This window comes from Curcuma longa, chromosome 21 (assembly GCF_044706935.1).
Source record: "Curcuma longa cultivar G26 ecotype Majalengka, Jawa Barat chromosome 21, ITB_CL_G26_1.1, whole genome shotgun sequence".
In the NCBI taxonomy this organism is placed as follows: domain Eukaryota; kingdom Viridiplantae; phylum Streptophyta; class Magnoliopsida; order Zingiberales; family Zingiberaceae; genus Curcuma; species Curcuma longa.
This window is the reverse complement of record NC_133881.1, coordinates 3,380,390-3,398,284: the sequence shown is the minus strand read 5'-3', so window position 1 is coordinate 3,398,284 and position 17,895 is coordinate 3,380,390. Positions and strand designations below refer to the sequence as shown.

At 37.7% G+C, this 17,895-nt stretch overlaps 2 protein-coding genes across 3 annotated transcripts in view; one reads left to right on the top strand and one right to left on the bottom strand.

Annotated features, from left to right (window-relative positions):
- The first annotated feature begins 413 nt into the window (after positions 1-413).
- Positions 414-1,535, top strand: LOC141815625 (E3 ubiquitin-protein ligase ATL4-like). The gene is given in 3 exon segments (XM_074703575.1): positions 414-464; positions 467-532; positions 534-1,535. Coding segments are annotated over 3 exon segments (1,119 nt in total).
- Positions 1,536-3,186: 1,651 nt separating this feature from the next.
- The window catches only part of LOC141814315 (uncharacterized), a 47,437-nt gene continuing 32,728 nt past the window's right edge, over positions 3,187-17,895 (bottom strand). For both annotated transcript variants that reach the window (XM_074702252.1, XM_074702251.1), the window contains exons 13-24: positions 14,728-15,052; positions 9,238-9,331; positions 7,959-8,067; positions 7,566-7,834; positions 7,306-7,433; positions 6,210-6,444; positions 5,099-5,287; positions 4,719-5,011; positions 4,427-4,628; positions 4,101-4,340; positions 3,906-3,988; positions 3,187-3,708 (exon numbers count right to left, since the gene is read on the bottom strand). In XM_074702252.1, the coding sequence (XP_074558353.1) occupies positions 3,561-3,708; positions 3,906-3,988; positions 4,101-4,340; positions 4,427-4,628; positions 4,719-5,011; positions 5,099-5,287; positions 6,210-6,444; positions 7,306-7,433; positions 7,566-7,834; positions 7,959-8,067; positions 9,238-9,331; positions 14,728-15,052 (2,315 nt within the window). In that variant the 3' untranslated portion in view covers positions 3,187-3,560. The remainder of the gene's footprint in view (positions 3,709-3,905; positions 3,989-4,100; positions 4,341-4,426; positions 4,629-4,718; positions 5,012-5,098; positions 5,288-6,209; positions 6,445-7,305; positions 7,434-7,565; positions 7,835-7,958; positions 8,068-9,237; positions 9,332-14,727; positions 15,053-17,895) is intronic.

The window sequence follows — 17,895 nt, the reverse complement described above, 5'->3', positions numbered from 1 at the left end:
CGGATTCCGGCCGGATAATGGTCGGAATTCGGTCACTATCCGATCGAAATCCGGCGCCAGACGGTGCACCGACGAGTGGCCCGTCGATCAGGCCCGAGCCGGCGACTGGCGGTGGCCGGACGACGCGCTGGGGGAGGCCGAAAGCGGCGGGGGTCGGAGGGCGTGTTTACTGTACATTTCCAGTTTGGACGGTCAGATGGACTCGCGATCGTGTGATGGACGATGATCCCGCTATCGTGCATGCGCGCGTAGGAAATCGACGCGCAGCATAGCAAAATATTATATATAAATATAAATATAAATATAAATATATAAAGGGACATTGGATTTACATAAAGAGAAGCCGACGAATACAAGAGAAAGCGCTCTTTCCTCTCTCTCCACCTCAGCCTCCGCCTCCGCCTCCGCCTTGCATGGACTCCGACTCGCGTCCTTCTCCTCTGCCACCGCTCTGGCGCCGTCGGGTTTTTCTAGAGGACAACCTCCCTCCGCCCGTTCCTCCTCCTCCTCCTCCTCCTCACCCTACCTCACCCTCCCTCAAACCGAGCCTCTTCGTCATCGCCGCCATCATCGCCGCAGTCGTCGTCGCCTCCCTCTCCATCCAACTCCTATTCCGATTTCTCTCCTCCCGACGCCGCTCCAACTCCTTGGTCGCGGCCGTTCCCCTGGCTGTGGTCGATCCGCTCTCTTCCTCCTCCACCACCGGCGCGGCCGAATCAGACGGCCAGGCGAACGCGGTGGCACTCATCGATACGCTTCCGGTATTCACTCTGGCTTCCGCCCTAGCCTCCCTGCCCAAATCGACGCCCGATTGCGCCGTCTGTCTTTGCCCTTTCCGCCCCGACGACGAGCTCCGCCTCCTCCCGGCCTGCCGCCACGCCTTCCACTCCTCCTGCGTCGTCCCTTGGCTTCAAACCACGCCTTCATGCCCGCTTTGCCGCTCCTCCATTGCCTTCCCGGCTCCTCCTCTAACCCTGCCGACGGCGCCGCCTATCACTCGCGACCGGAGCTCCTCGAGATCCGGCAGCTTCCGGATAGAGATCGGCAACGTCAGTCACCGAAGAACCCTCTCCGCTGAGTATCCTCCAATGCCTCCTCCTCCTCCCGCGCCACTGCCGACGCAGTCGCACCAGAGGACGTACTCGATAGGATCTTCGTTCGAGTACACGGTGGAGGAGGAGGTGGAGGCAGTGGTGTCCCGGATCACGCGGAGTAAGGAGAAGGTGAAGAAACGGCGCGATGAGTCCGGATCCACGGAGCCGGCAGCAGAGCCAGGGGACGCTGTGGCAGCTGCAGCTGGGGGTGGAGGAGGACGCTCGGAGGCCGAGGGGTGGCTGAAGGACTATGTGGATCGTCTGACCTCCTCCGCGTCTTCGTCCCTTTCGTCCCGCATCTTCTCCGGCCGGTGGAGCTACCGCTGCGATGGCGACGGCGGCGGCGCCGGTCGGAATTCGTGGGACCTGGAGGCCAGCGCGCGGCGCGAGGCGGAGGAGGGCGGTTACTACGGCTTCTACCAGTGGCTAATAGGGGCATAAACGTCATTCCGTAGGGTACCCCTGCTCTCTCCTGCCGCCACGAAAGTTTCTTTCAAATAAGCCCTTGATTTTACAGGAATGCCCCAAACCTTCTTTCTTTCTTTCGAGAAAGACTGGCGCTGAGCCAGACTCGACAAGACAGATAACACAAGGGTCGTCGGAAATGTATTGGGGAGGGGAGGTGGACAATTATTGCCACCGTAAGAAAAACAAAACAAAACAAAAAAAAAAAGTATACATTTTTTCTGGTACCCAAAAGCCAGAGAGAATTCATTCAATTCTATGCATTCTTTGTGCGTGTTTGCGTTCAATGATCAAGAACAAGGACGAGGGAGTTTAAAGAAAAAGATTGAATGATATATACACACGTACATAGAGGTAACAACTGAGAGTGCTAGAGTGTGAAGGCTTAAATGCTTTCATCAGTTCCTGCTTGCTCACGCACTGCAGCTCATTTAAGTGCTGCGGGGTTGATGGAGGAGGTGAAGGCAGTGATGGTCGAAGATTGGAGTACACGTGATACACTTTCTATATTATTGCAGCAGTACATGTGATATACTTTCTTGTGCTTATCTCAAGGAAAGTGTTGTTTTCAGTGGTCAGTGTGGATGCAATTGTTTGCCGATGCTAATTGTACTGAACGTCATGCATCTGGCAAGATGCCGTTGATACGTCCGAGTTTCGTGCACTTAAACGTGTGGAAAAAATGGTTTTTATAGACAAATAATGTCTCGAAGGTCATAAGCCTCTTTCCCCAGTCAACTCAAGGGAGTTTGCGAAAGAATGCATGCATCAGCGTTACATGACTTTATCAGTGATGAGATAACCATGACCGTCCATGCTACCGTGTATGACGTGTTCTAGACTGCGTATTCCTTCTGCTACAGCTGAATAAGATACGTATCCCACTTGAGAGTACTTGGGTCTTTTGTCTTTAAAGAATACAAAGATAGACACTAGGCGACAATGCGTTAACTATCAACATTAAATGTTAGAAGGTGACTTGATTAACATAGATTTTTAACATATGGCTCTAGGTCTACATGACAAATTACCATACAGTAGCTTTGGAGTGTGGTGGACCAATGGAAGGAACGTAGAATGTGTGGTCAATGAGTGCAAATCGCAAAGCCCCGAGCTAACAGCCGAAACTAAACCAGCCAAATTTATGCAACTGTACGCCGGAATGTCAGGCGATTTACACAAAGGCCAAGCAAATGAGGATAAATCAATACCAGATCTAGCAACTTTAGAAGGGGCCTTGAAGGAACCTCGCGTAAGTATACCTTTCGTTCAAATTTTTGTTTTTTCCCCCAGCATTCAGTGCAAGCATTTGTTTGAGCTACTACCGTATTCCTATCACATGTAGAACATCAGACAAGCTTATGACCATGGCACCACGGCCCTACTTTGACAGAATAAGATTGTGATTTTGTATATTATAAGACTTGCGATATAAAGGAATGACATGCAGGAAAAAGCAAGACATTGTTCGATTGCTAAGTTAGAGTGGGCATGCAAAATAGAAGCATAACCTTACTAAGGCAATTGCTAGATACTCGAGTCACTAGCTAACTCAACAAGCTCCTTGTCCAGCATATCGACAGGCTAAAACTTGGGTAAAAATTTGCACGTCAAAATACTAGTTAAATTAAACAGAGATTGTAATCTCTAAATCAAGCATATTCACTATACGCAATCAATAAATAGCTTTTTATCAAAACATCCTGTAAATATTAACTCAAAACTCTCTACATATAAACTCAATTTTAACTCACGATCACACACGCAGACCGGGAAGATCACCATATGCTCCCTAAAAATGGAGTGAGAAGCAACACAATCCCAATACCAATTTGTGTCATCACTCGCTGCTGATGTAAACCAAGCAAAAATTAGGAGATACGGGAATTTACAAGGCATATACATATGAGATAGTTAGAGTTATCTGCTTGTCTGCTATGGTGGAGATTAATCTGCTGTGTAGATTGCCTCAGCTTTTTCCTTATTTGAGATGCAACTTAATCACATTGTCCAGAATTTCTCTGGATCTGGGCTAAACAATGACAGGTCTTGGATTTCGAGATTTGCTATGTGCCAATTTACTAGGCAGGCATTCAACGGCTTGATCAGGAGGAGGATTATCAGAAGAAGCCACCATTCATTGTCCTCCCTATTGAGCAACGAAATTCATCCAATTCCATGATTAGTTCTTTAGATATTACAGACAGGGTTCTTTCTTGAAGAAGGAAAGCAGAAACCAATAATATTAAATGCGGAAATTAAAACAATAATTTCTGCGTAATGTTCAAAGACAAAGTTAACAAGAATAAAAACGTATCACATGAAGAGAATTAAAACATAGCACACCTTAACTTTGACGTGTCAAGAGCTTTACCAAATTCTGCAAGAGGCAAACCACAATATATAATTCCACAGAGAAATGCCACCATCTGCATAAAAAGGAAAAAGATGAAAATCATATGAAGAAGTATACAACAAAGGACCTTATTAGTTGCACCGATTCAACTTAGATAAAATCAGGTTAGCCATATGCGAACTTACAATATTAACTATTGATGTGGCATTCCACAGCGCATAAACCCGTGCAAGTGATGATCTTTTTGGTCCTCGACTAAATAAAGCATTAAGACCAGCAGCAAAAGGGGAAAGCATAGACAAGGGAAGTATGAGCAAGACAGCAAGAAAAGCCCCAAGAGACATCCAATAGAATTGAACAAGTGTAAGAACAGTAACACTGAAATCTCCTAAGAGCATGATACAGATTAGCAACTGCAATGTTTCCTGAAACAAAAAACAAGTTTCATTTTTACAGAAGCATCACAAAATTGGCCTATAAATGCTCAAGTTGAGAAAACAAATGTGATTACCTGGAATCCCACTGGCCTTGTGTTCTTTAGTAAAAGAGAAAGTGGGAACAGATAGTCCCTTCTATAATCCAATGATTTTAACGTAACTTCATTAATTATCCCACCATTTACTCCTCCAGTCAGCCCCTTTGACATTGTGTGGCTAGGGCTAGGTTGTCCTTGCTGCAATTGCTTAGAGTTACTTGAAACATGCATATTTTTCCTGGGAAATGTAGAGAGGAACGGTTCATGTGTAAGAAAGCAACCTAACTTTTGCAACTTGTTGAAGAAGATAGTTTAAACTTCCTCATACTTGTTTTTACTGCCTCTTGGACTGTTCGTATTTATCATGTCTGACTGGCACACACTATTGAAGAAAACTTCACGCAGAGCAACCAAAATTCCAAGTTGGTAATAGCCAGAAGCAGTAGCCTGAAACCAACCCAGTTCAACTCTCAGACCATGATGCCCAAGTTGCGCATTTGTGTGACTGTTCAACCAAGCAACAACAGGACGCAGTTCAGAACGAATGCATTCTCGTCTTACTGTCCGCAATTGAGCATTCAAACCAGCTACAAGTCTATTCCAGGCTGCTGTTGATGCATACTAGGAACAAGAAAAACAATAGATTTACAGTCACAAAAAGGATAATGCTTGATTGATGCAAATTGAAAAGTGAATACAGGTACATACCTGACCAAGTAGATTGGTCAATAGTGAATCATTATGGAGATAGTAAGGAGACATATAGCTACCATCGCCACCAAAAATTATGCACATAGGGAACCGTTTCTGGATAGTTGAAGCCACATCAAGTCTTTTTTCATCACCACCAAGAAAGAAATCGATGTAGGCAACCATCAAATCAGGTGATGAACCAACCTACATTTTAAGGTGCTAGAAAGGTGATGTTCCAAATAACCCCATTATTAACATTAGCTTACTATGTTAAGTACATCATAATTAATTTCAGAGTAGAAAGACAAATTTCTGTTTTAAGGTCTCTTCTTTTGCTGGCAGAGGAACTTAAAAGGAAAACATTATGCTGTCAGAGTAAAAAAGCTCAAGAAATATATTTACTTGTCTTTGCTTAAGAATTTAATTCCTCTTTTCCTTTCTTGATTGCCAATCATTTCATCCTTTATCTGGTTTCTACAAAAAATATTAGATTGTTTACAGCTGAAGCATGGCAAAGTAAGTCCAAACCCAACCAAAAGTCAGGCAAATATGTAACTTTAATTGAGTCCGACTTCTGTTTTTTTTTTTTTGTATCCTAGTTAGTGGCCAATAGAAAAGGTCAACTACATCTTGAACAAGTAGCTGTATTCCTGTCAATCAATATTGCACAATTAATGAATTTATATTGTCTAATTTGAAGAAAATCAAACATATTACTATTAGTCATCTGATCATCAATGTGTTTGAGTACTAAAAATAGATAAGTGTACTACATTTCAGAAATTTGTAACTGCACAACATATTTACTTCCAATAATCCTAAGATTCAAAGACATACTTTAAATGATAAAAACTAAATGGGATTACGGAACAAGTTTTACGACCCATTTTAAAAAGTAAACGAAGTACTAAATAGGATTGATTAGTAAAGTTGCCAATTTTTCACTTTGTCAAATGGATTTTCAGTTTGATACTATCTAGGTACTTGTTTGACTCTGCTATCGGGAAAACCAGAAATTCAGTATCTTATCTGATATGGCTTTGTTTTTAATCCCCAAAAACAAACCCATGATTTCCAAATGTTTTACATATCAATTCAAGAAATCCATGTCTAAAATAGGCCAAACCTTCATCCCTTTGTAAAGAGCTCGTGATCTGCACGAACGAAGGCATGAGTGGTCATATTCTGATTTGACATATTCCTGAAGGCGATGAATTTTCTTTCTTCGCCGCCATTGCTTCCAAGACCAAGCACAAGGATATGCAAGAACGAAAAGTATGCTATGTACAGATCCCTCCCACCATTCATATGCAGCAACAGAATTGATCTCATCAATGAACCTATTAAAAGCATCTTCATACCTGTGGATATTTGCCAAGAGAAATATTTAGGAGAAGAGTGCCTGCAGACTATCCAGCAAACATATTATACTCAGACAAACAAGTGGATAAATTGAGGTTCGCCAAATCACCTAGACCTTCTAGAATAAATATGATAAGATACACAATGTTTATCATAACCCAAAAGAAATAACAATTAATACAAATGTGTTGAAATTGTCTTTTAACATGAATTATACACGCCAATAACTATTTTATATAAATCAACCCAATAAAACCAAATCATAATCTAGTTTTCAATTCTATTTTAGTTTTTTAAGTCAACTTTTGTTGTTTCTAACTTAATCTAACTTTCCTGAGTCTTATAAGATTGAGTTAATAGAAGGTCTACTAAAGTGCTTCTCTCTCATTATTTTCATTATTCAATCAATAGTACAATTTATATTTGAAGAATTTTTCCTCTTTCACGTGATCACTGGCTTCATTGAGGCAGGCAACCCCATATGATCACTATCAAATGAATAGAATTATCCTTGCACCAACAAGATCCAATAAATCTGTCTAAGGCATAGGCCTTACTCTTGTTGCATCATTATGTCTAGCATGTATGCAACTTAAAGCCTTCAACCACTGTAAGAACACATGAATAAATAAATATTGAATCCTATGTTATTGGTTGATAACTTGATGTTTCTCTTGGAAAATTTTTGTGTAACCAAGCGTAGGATCAGTCTCTATACCAGAAAAAAGACTGTTACAAATGATCTGATAAGAATGTTGCATGCTTGGTGCATGTAGTGGGAAAAAGACATAAAACAACAAGCATAAACAAACCCACAATTAGCTAGTTTGTCTTTGCTTACTAGAAGAAAACTTTCTTACACAATTCCAATAATTGCATTAGGTGGAGAATAAGAAAGATGCCACGGTTCTCTAAACGTATTTGAACCCATGAAGTACATTCTGTGCACATGGCTTTGAGTTTCCTCAGCTCTACTAGTACCTGGAACCTGAATTTCAGATCAGTATAACAGAAATATCATGTTACCATTTAGGTGAAAAATTGAAACGTATAAAAGATTGAGAGAGAGTTGAAGCCATTAACATCCGTCAAAATCAATTTTTTAGATGCACAGGGATACCTCTGCAAGAGAGAGCAGATAGGGGAAAGAATCAGAACAATCATGCTGAATGGAGCTTGTAGGACAATAAGAATGATCCCGTCCAATCATCTTAACTCTTAATATATTCAATAAAAGTGCTAACAGAACCAGAAAAGTAGAGAGAAGAATAACAAAAGGCCATGGACCACCAAAAGCATACATCAAATCTTCAAGAGGGGTATAACAGTTTGGCATCTTGTACTTGTCTGATAGACATTTATATGGGCAGGATGATTGGGTAACACCTCCTGAAACAGTTTATTAACATTCAATGGTAAAAATGCCAATCCATAACACTTTTTGCTATTAGAAATCAAATGTTCTCCACCAGAGTGCTATATATAAAAATTTCATATAATGTAAAGGGAGTACCTCTGACATATATAAAGCTTGCCCGTCTAGGAAGTACATCTAAAGAGCAAGGAATACAAAGTGATGAGTTAGATCCATCCATATCCTTGTATGAGCCAACAGGGCATTCCTGAAAATACATCCACATAACAGAAGAAAACATGTGAACTGGTCTACATGGAAAATAATCAAATTGAGACAAAAGTAGTGATTAATCGAGTGAATCAAATAATAATAACATCTTTGAAGGAATTGAAGGTCTATGCTGCTAATGCAATTGGATACACTCCTGACAACTAAATGATATGAAACGGGTGGGTTCAGAAGCAGCAGCAACACAATGCTTTTCTCTTCCTATTTTGTAATCACAACTTACATATCCCATTAATTGAAGCACAATTACCTGCCCTACCTTTCCCTAAAGCCATATACAACTTTTTTCAAGCTCAACCATCCAACATTGGATTCAAACATAAGAAGGATTGAGTGTAATCCTTAATCCTCTTAAATCATCTATTTGATGAGTTTGCTTTTTTCCTGCACTTCTCATAGCTACTCTACACAAATAAGATATTCATTTCATCCTCCTCAAGTTTCATCTTTCCTCACTTTTTTACACTTACTCCCCATCTGAAAGAACAAGGTGCTGCAATGAAGAACAATAAATATCAAAGGAACCACACAGACAATGACAGTTCAAGAAGGTTTCTATACTAGATAGATTTCACAAGTAGTCTGATAATTAGGCCTATCCAAGATACACTAGAAGGCTTCTAGTGTCCATGTTAAAAGTGCAATATCTGTATCAATTCATAGCACAATGGCAATGTAAGAAGACCTTTATCCTAGATAGATTCCCACAAATGTTTTGTTGATGAGGATACTACTAGATAAATTAAAAGGCTTCTAAGTGCATTATTTGTACCATTAACCATCATTCAAATAGGACAACCTAATTGCTCAACATTTTGACCATGACAATTAGTTGCACCTTAAGCACTATTCTTTTTCAACTAGAGAACACGACGAGCTAAGCATTTTGTACATCCCAGCTTTTACTATCATATTGAACTGCAGAGCTCCTCCAACAAATAAAGTCTGAAATTGCTTGAGGTATGCAAATTAAAATATCAATGTGATAAGTAGCAAAGTAAACAAAAAGAAATTTGACAGTCTAAAGAAAAAATGAAAAAACAAATTAGCATAAAACCAGATAAGCTGAGAATTGATAGACATTCTAAACTCAAATAATTGAAATTGCAAAGAGAAGGTAAAGAAACATCTCATTGAATACACATACAGTACAGAATGTGCCATAGAGTCCCTTGGGACATTTCTTCCCTGTGATTGTTCCTACTTCCCCATCAAATCCACCATTGCTTCCAGTCCCACCACTTCAAGAATACAAAATTTCATGAGAAATAAGTTAATTTGAGGAGAAGCTACAAATAATATATATGCACAACAAAACAACTTTCTAGGAACTATACAACACATGTCAGGCATACCAGTAACAGCTAACAAGTTACAACGTACCAGTTTTCTAGGCTAGAGACCATAGTTAATCATTTGTGATCATTGATGACAACCAAAAAACAAACATCATTTACAGGTAATAGGGTGTCAGAACAGAACATTGACAAGACAGCAGGCTAGACAAGATGATAAACTACACAGACAGATAAGCTGATAAGGGAGATTCTAAACATTTTCACTCATGATTTACTGAGGAAAAAGGATGTCTGATGGATAGCAACTGCATTTTGATTGTTATTACATTGTGAAGGAAACCTAAAACATATTCCATGTTCTCATTATAATTATTACTATGTTAACTGAAAGAACTAGATGTGCCAGAAAGATGCAATAAGGACTCCGAAGGCTTTTACAGAAGCATAGTAACACAGCACCAGGTTGCCGAAAGAGGTTAACACAAAGCACCAACTTTATCGAAAGAAAATATTACTAACTCAAATATAAATTATAATGGGAAGTTGTTTGTTTCAAGGCACCAACCCAACCAAAATTAGAAAATAAAATTAAACAAATGGATAAGAAATACACACTTACCCGAAAAGACTCAAACAACTTACAAATAAATTGACGACAAGGAAATATAAACCCCTAACAAACTAGAAAAATTATCCAAATTCCTAAAAACACTTTCTTCTAATTAGGATTGATTACCAAATAAAAAGGTTATCAAGCCTTTGACACCTAAAACAGAAAAATTTACAAAATGGGTTACAATTTAAAATTTAAAAGAAATTTTAATTCCTAATTTACATCATTTTCCTAAACTGAGTAGATTGACTTTAGGCAAATTGTAGATATTTTTAATTAGGATCCAATGTATAAAGAAGAATAACAATATTGTCTCAGTTTTGTCATTCACATAATAAAGTAGTTTTCATTTTCTTCTTTGGATGGTCACTTCCATTGGGTAAGAAAGAAGTTCATATTTATTTTTCCTTCTAACCTTTGACTTTGTTTTCCTTATATTTGGTCACACATTCCAACAAATAAGAAAAATTCGTCTGTTTACCATAGGGTGATAACAATGTACATGCCTTCACAAGACAAACAATATGTGAAAGTAGTAATTTCAAGGATGAAATCACAAAAAAAAGTTGCGTCAAAGATAGCATATGAAGGTGGGTGCTTAAATTTCTCCATATAAATTTCAATATCCTCCAATTTTAAAATTAAATTAAATCTTAAATAAATTGATAAGTTAAACAAATCTGCATTGTAATTAACTTTCCTCAGAAAAATGACAAATAATCTAGATACAATGGATATGCATACTTCAAAAGTAGAAACTATGAGAAAATTTAAATGCATGCAACATGTAAATTTAGTGTATGAGCAGGTACTTCAAAATAATCATTGCTCTATACAATTTCATTCCTACTATTGATAGATCAAAGAAAATAAAAAAGGAAACATGTAAATGAAACACTTTATTGATTTGCAAACTTTTTAAATTGATGTTTTGAATTCCTAGTTCACTAGCTTAATATATTTGTTTTATTCAAAATTTTCTTTTGGTTTCTTTGTACAACATGAATAAGACAATTTGTGAGCCTAAGATTAGATCAACATCAAGTTGATTGTTTTATGAAGGGATTAAGTCAAGAGAAGAAGATTCTACTAAAATTATATTATTAAAGGGTTCGTCTAAGATGCTATTAGGGATTCTTCTAAAATGTTTTTAGATGGTTCTCCTAAAATTGTATCATTAAGAGATTCATCCAATTGTTGTTATTAAGCACTTTTAAAATGTTATCTGTACACTTTCCTAGGATCGACTTATCAAAAGGCTTTTTAAGTCCAATTCTTTTGTTTTGACTTAAAGTTCATTAACTGTAATTCAATTAGAATCTTGAGATGTTGTCTTTAAATTTGGGTCACTTAAGGATGATGATTTTGGTTTTGCAAATTTATTAGGTAATTGTACCTTAACATGTCGTGCCGCATATTTTTCCACTAATTTTCATTTTATTAGGAAAATATAAATTTATTAGGTAATTTCACCTTAACTATTGTGCCACATATTTTTCAACTAATTTTCATTTTATTTAGGCAAATATGTTATAGATTCTGCTATTATCATATAATGGTGGTTTTGAATACTTTACCAAAATTCCTTTATGGTTCCTATGAGTTTGTTATCGACAAAACAAGCTTGTCTGATTGAGGTGAAGTTATATTGGTCAAAATAATTTACAATATCATCTACCGAGTCTATAAATCTATTAAAGCCTCACTGTTCATCAAAACTAAGATTGTCATTTAGGCCTATTCAATCATGATTTTAAGGATAATAATTTGATTCTTTAAAGATGATAATTTGACTATGTGCATGTCATTCATAGAGTTATGTGTAAAATAATAATTTGGATGGTTTGTTCTAGTACTCATGAATCTAAGCTTGTCTTCCACATGAGGGTCATGGGGTTTATGTTTCTGACTCAAAATTTCATTATGTCATGTAATATATAAAAGTTGAGAGGAAATGAAAATCAAACAATTACACTTGTGATAGTTTTTTATGAACAAAAACCAAACTAAACAAGAAATTAATGACATGATGCCATTTTTTGCTCTTTTTATTAATGAATGATGGTATTCAAAAATCTATAGGAAAAAATTAATTAAATGTAAGTAATTCGAAATTACTAATTAAATAAATAAAAGAACATTTTTAAGAGAGGAAATAGGTTTACACAAAACTTGTGCGAGCCATGTGGTTTGTCACTCACTTGATGAGATCTATTTGTACTTGAGAATTCACTATCTAGAAATTCATAAATTCTTCTTCTAAAAGGTGCTATAAGAATCCTAACCATGTATTTGATCCCACTTACATGGTGGGACCCTCAACATTTCTCCTCCCTCATTTTTTTTTTAAAAATCAGCAATATTTTATATATTTATTTTCCTTAGCTGTTGTTTACCCTTTATGTTTTAGCTAAATTGGATCCTTATTTGGGATTTAGCTTTTCATTGCATGGTGTCGAACTAGGAAAAAAGATAAGAGGGAAGCATCCAGGAGATGATGCTAGGCCCAGCACATGAGACATTGACTATCTTTTGTGGTATCAACATAATGTGTCTGATAAAGGGCGGAATTAGTGGCTAGAGAGAATGCAATGTCACACATCATCGAAGTAGAAGAGTTGGATTGAGTTCAAAGGAAGAGTTGGAGATCCAACAATGGGAAAAGCGGTTCTCCATAAAATAGACAAATGGGCTATAGCCCTAAGTGCTAAGAGCACCGAGATAGGGAGCTTATTGGTGGCGAAAGCATTGATGAATAAATGTTCCAAAGACTAGGCACCAATATCGAGGAGCTCTAGCCAACAACCAAGGGGAGGCGATTGATGTAAGTTGACACAAGAGGAAGAAGAGATATGTAGCATTGGACGGAGACACTAGGGTCAACGATGGTGGTGTTGGATGCATGATTTAAAATTTTGAGTCGTATCGGAATTTCGATTTATAATCGAAACGATATGGTTTCAATATTGTATCGTATCATACCGATATAATTTCGATATTTTTTAAATATAAAATATAATAATTAAAAATATTTTTAAAAATAAAAAATTTAACCTAAATATTAAAAAAATACAAATACAAAAAATAATAAATAAAAAATAATTTTTAAAAAGAAAAAAATTGTGCGGTGCCCCCACAACCCTGCGGAGGTCACTGCAGGATCGTGGCAGCCCACAGTGTTGGTGCCGGTGGCAAGCAGAATGACAAATTTCACCGATGAGGCTCAACAGTAAAGGGTGAGGGTGAGGTTGGGAGCCATGTTGTGGGAGAAAGGGCTGCCAATTATAGATAGGAATTGGAGGTTAAAAATGGTGAAACATGGAAATTGTGGTGGAAAGGGTTAGTAATGTGGTCAACTGTGAATGGTATAGAGGTGGGATGTGAGGTTAGACACATTGTTGGTTTACATAGGTCTGTAAACATGAGGATGGAAATGTGAATCCAATTGAAAAAGAAGGTATAGAACTAAATCCAATTGAAAAAGAAGGTATAGAACCAGTAAACTTTGGCTCTAATAATAATTGACACACAACCATACTACAAAAAGAGACAAATATGAGAGACCAAGCTTTAAGAATGATAAACTTATCGACAAAATATTGTTGATTTAAAAATACCAACTTACCTTGGATTCAAACTTGGGAAATAAAATGACTACAACTTGAAAATATAAAATCATACCAAACTACAAAAATTCTAGAAATACCTAAGCACTCCTAATTTGGAGAAGCTACCAAATCTGACAACTAAAATAGGACAATTTCCAAAATCAACTTCAATTTAAAATTTTTAAAAAATAACAATGCCTAATTTGCATCACATAGTGTACACAATTAAAGAAAGTTCTAACACTAGCTGATTGTAACTAAATTAGAATTCATACATGCAGTATGAATTCTGGGACTGCCTGGTCCTTTAACTATTGCACAATCACAATGCATCAAATTTGTCTTGTTTCATACTCAGACATGTACGATACACATCCTAATATCATACCAAACATTGGTTGGCACTGGAATGCTCAGTCAGTTCCTTAGAACCAATAACAATGTTTTCTTTTATCAAGGATATAAATACTAAATCTCTTTCAATCTTCCTAATGGTCATAATCGTACTCATCATCCCACTCTTTCCAGCAAAAAGTACTAAGTTTAATGAGTCTTCAATCATTAGGTGTGTGTTTTGACAAATAGTTAAGGAGATTCTTGCTTCTTTTCTTTGCTGTTAAAATAAAAAGGAGAAGCATCCATTAGAGTTGAATCACTTAATTATCTGAGGTGGTAGTCAAGTTTATGAAAATTGATTTTGAACTAATATTACCTCTATAGTTGACCTGTGAATCAGATGAATTATAATACAAGGTGTTCTGAGTTTTTTGTTACTCAACGAAAACATTACTTATGCATTTGTTAAACACTCCATGCAAAGATCAAAGTGATCATAACCACTGGTCAAAGTCCCTAGGATAATCCTAAACTTCATTGTCTCCCCAGTCTATCTGAAGCTAAAAAATTGAAGCAATGAATAGATAAAATAATATTCTTGGCAACAAAGAAGGCTACAATAGAAATCTATTACATTAACATAAATAGATTGAGAAACAGGTAATTTGATATGATGATATCATATTAAAAGATTAATTCGTAGGCTAAGAATCTGAGCTGCAGTATGAGGAACATCATATAAGATTAAACTTCATCAGAAGCATTATAAGAACTAGTCATACCTTGACATAATGGAGCCATTCACCAAAGCAACTTGAACATATTCTTCTCCAGTAGCAATATCGGACCAATCAAAATGAATTCTTCCACCACCACCACCCCCACCACCAGCAGGTCCACCATTCCCACCAGCTACTGATAATAATGAATTTTCCTCCAGAATAAGAGCTTGCAGAAAGAGAAGTATTGTACCACCAGAGCCACCACCAACACCACCCATCACTGTTGCATTATAGTTCATTGATGATTCTCGATGGCTTTGACCATCCACTTGTAGAGAACCATGTATCTCTAATCTAGAAAGCGGCCAGTTGATGGAGCCCATAACTAAAATAAAAAAATTGTATTAAAGACAAAAACATTAAGAATAAAAATATGATCTAGTATGTGTATGGATAATGAACACCAAAAGATCATTTCTTATGTCTCAAAATAAGGGAAAACTGAGGATTGAATAGTTCCATTTAGGTACTAAAACCAAGAACTACAATGAAGAAAATCCAGCAACATCCCATTTGTGTGAATGTAGAGGTGCTTGTTTTGCCATATATTTTTTCATTCTGCAACTGGCTCAAGATGTGCCACCTATACTGAGTGGTGGTGTCAGAGAGTGTATCGAACACCAAAAGAGAAGAGGTGAAGGAGACAACGAAGAAGAAGATCAGGTGCATTGTTGGTGATGAAGTGTGTGATAAGCACAAGAGGAGAAGGGGGAAGGAGATGAGAAAGAACATTCGGTGCATCGCTGAGTGCCCAAGGGTGTGTTGAAGGCCTGAAGATGAAGTTGCTCGTGAGGTTTGATGGAGGTTGCACCACCCACAAAAGACTCACACAGACCTTGCAACACTCTCAAAGTCTCATGACTTCCCCTTTGTTGTGTAGTCATCATAAAAGGGTCAACTTTGTTATTCACTATTTTCAAAGGTTGCATCTCTGGCAAAAGACTTGCGCCAACCTTGCAATGCTCATGGAAGATTGACATGATGTTGTGGTGCTTGCAGCCAACTTGTGTGCCTGGGGGTTCCCCTCGGGTGTGTTATCATCACGGAAGGTCACCACCTAAATATTTTTTCTCATGTTGACCGACACATAATAATATTTGATACCTTGATTTTAACTTGCAAACAATTTACTAGTTCATAATTATCTGAATTTGGTACTGTAATCCCTAATAGAACATTACATTGAGTCAATTGGAGAAAAGAGAAAATAGAAAAACTGAAGTTCTTAATCGGCAAAGAAAGCAAAACATGAAAATTTAAGATCTATCCTACAATTATGCATAAAGCTAGCCTGGTGCACAAAACTCCCACCAATGTGGGGTCCCGAGGAAGGGTCGGACCACATTGGGTCTATCATACGCAATCTTACCTTGCATTTTGCAAGAGGTTGTTTCCGCGACTCGAACCCGTGACCTCAAAGTCACATGGCAACAACTTGACCGTTGCATCAAGGCTCCCCTTCTATTCTACTATTATGCATGAAAAAAAAAAACTATAACACACAACAAATCGCTGTCTAATGATTCTCGTGTCTTCCTTGTGACCTATAAGTCATGAAATGATCCCCATTTATTGTGCAAGTGATTGCAATAATCAGGGATGCGCTAAATAAGATAGTTAATTCAAAACCTACATTGCCAGAAATGAAATTATTTAGGTGTGTTATAATCACGGAAGGTCACCACCTAAATATTTTGCCCATGTTGACCGACACATAATGATATTTGATACCTTGATTTTAACTCGCAAACAATTTACTAGTTCATAATTATCTGAATTTGGTCTTGCAATCCCTAATAGAACATCACAGTGAGTCAATTCGAGAAATAGAAAACAGAAAATTTGAAGTTCTTAATCGGCAAAGAAAGCAAAACATGAAAATTTAAGATCTATCCTACTATTATGCCTCAAGGGCAGCTCGGTGCACAAAACTCCCGTTAATGTGGGGTCCCGGGAGAGGGTCAAACAATATTGGATCTATTGTATGTAGCCTTACCTTACATTTTGCAAGAGGTTATTTCTGCGACACATAATGATATTTGATACCTTGATTTTAACTCGCAAACAATTTACTAGTTCATAATTATCTGAATTTGGTCTTGCAATCCCTAATAGAACATCACAGTGAGTCAATTCAAGAAATAGAAAACAGAAAAATTGAAGTTCTTAATCGGCAAAGAAAGCAAAACATGAAAATTTAAGATCTATCCTACTATTATGCCTCAAGGGCAGCTCGGTGCACAAAACTCCCGTTAATGTGGGGTCCCGGGAGAGGGTCAAACCATATTGGATCTATTGTATGTAGCCTTACCTTACATTTTGCAAGAGGTTATTTCTGCGACTCGAACCCGTGACCTCAAGGTCACATGGCAGCAACTTTACCGTTGCACCAAAGCTCCCCTTCTATCCTACCATTATGCATGAAAAAAAAACTATAACACACAACAAATCGCTGTCTAATGATTCTCGTGTCTTCCTTGTGACCTATAAATCATGAAATGATCCCCATTTATTGTGCAAGTGATTGCAATAACCAGGGATGCACTAAATAAGATAGTTAATTCAGAACCTACATTGCCAGAAATGAAATTATGGGATATCTAGACAATTGTTGTTATGTAGCAGGGTATTGTGAAGGGTTAAGGTCTTGGTGCTATTTCGCTCAACCAGTCTAAGATGAAGACAAGATCAAAATCAGAGCCAGCGCATCCATTTCATGTCAGCAGATGATAAGTGCAGGCAATCTCAGCCAGGGGGCATAAATGAAGTATGCATGTGTTCCCAACAACATGGAAGGGCAGTCAACTGATTTCTCTAGAGAAATCCGCAAAGGCAACCATTGTGGAAGCCTTCGAAGATGAGAACAACAGGTATTTTTTTGCTTAACATTCCTTTTCCTTGTCTTCTTAATCTTCTTCCATCCACCAAGTCACTGTCAAAATGGCACCACCTCGTACCAATACATGGTGTGTCAGTTAGAACCAAATTGATCTCAATTCAACAAATAGCCAAAACTGACACTAAACTGACACCAAAAACCTTGATCGTGACAGTACCACAAGATGATCCTAGTGTGCACATCAAGCCCTTTTGCTGACCAGTGACCATCAGAAGAGAACTAAATAGTTTCCAGCTAGTAGCTTTAATAGTTCTTGCATGAATGTTTAA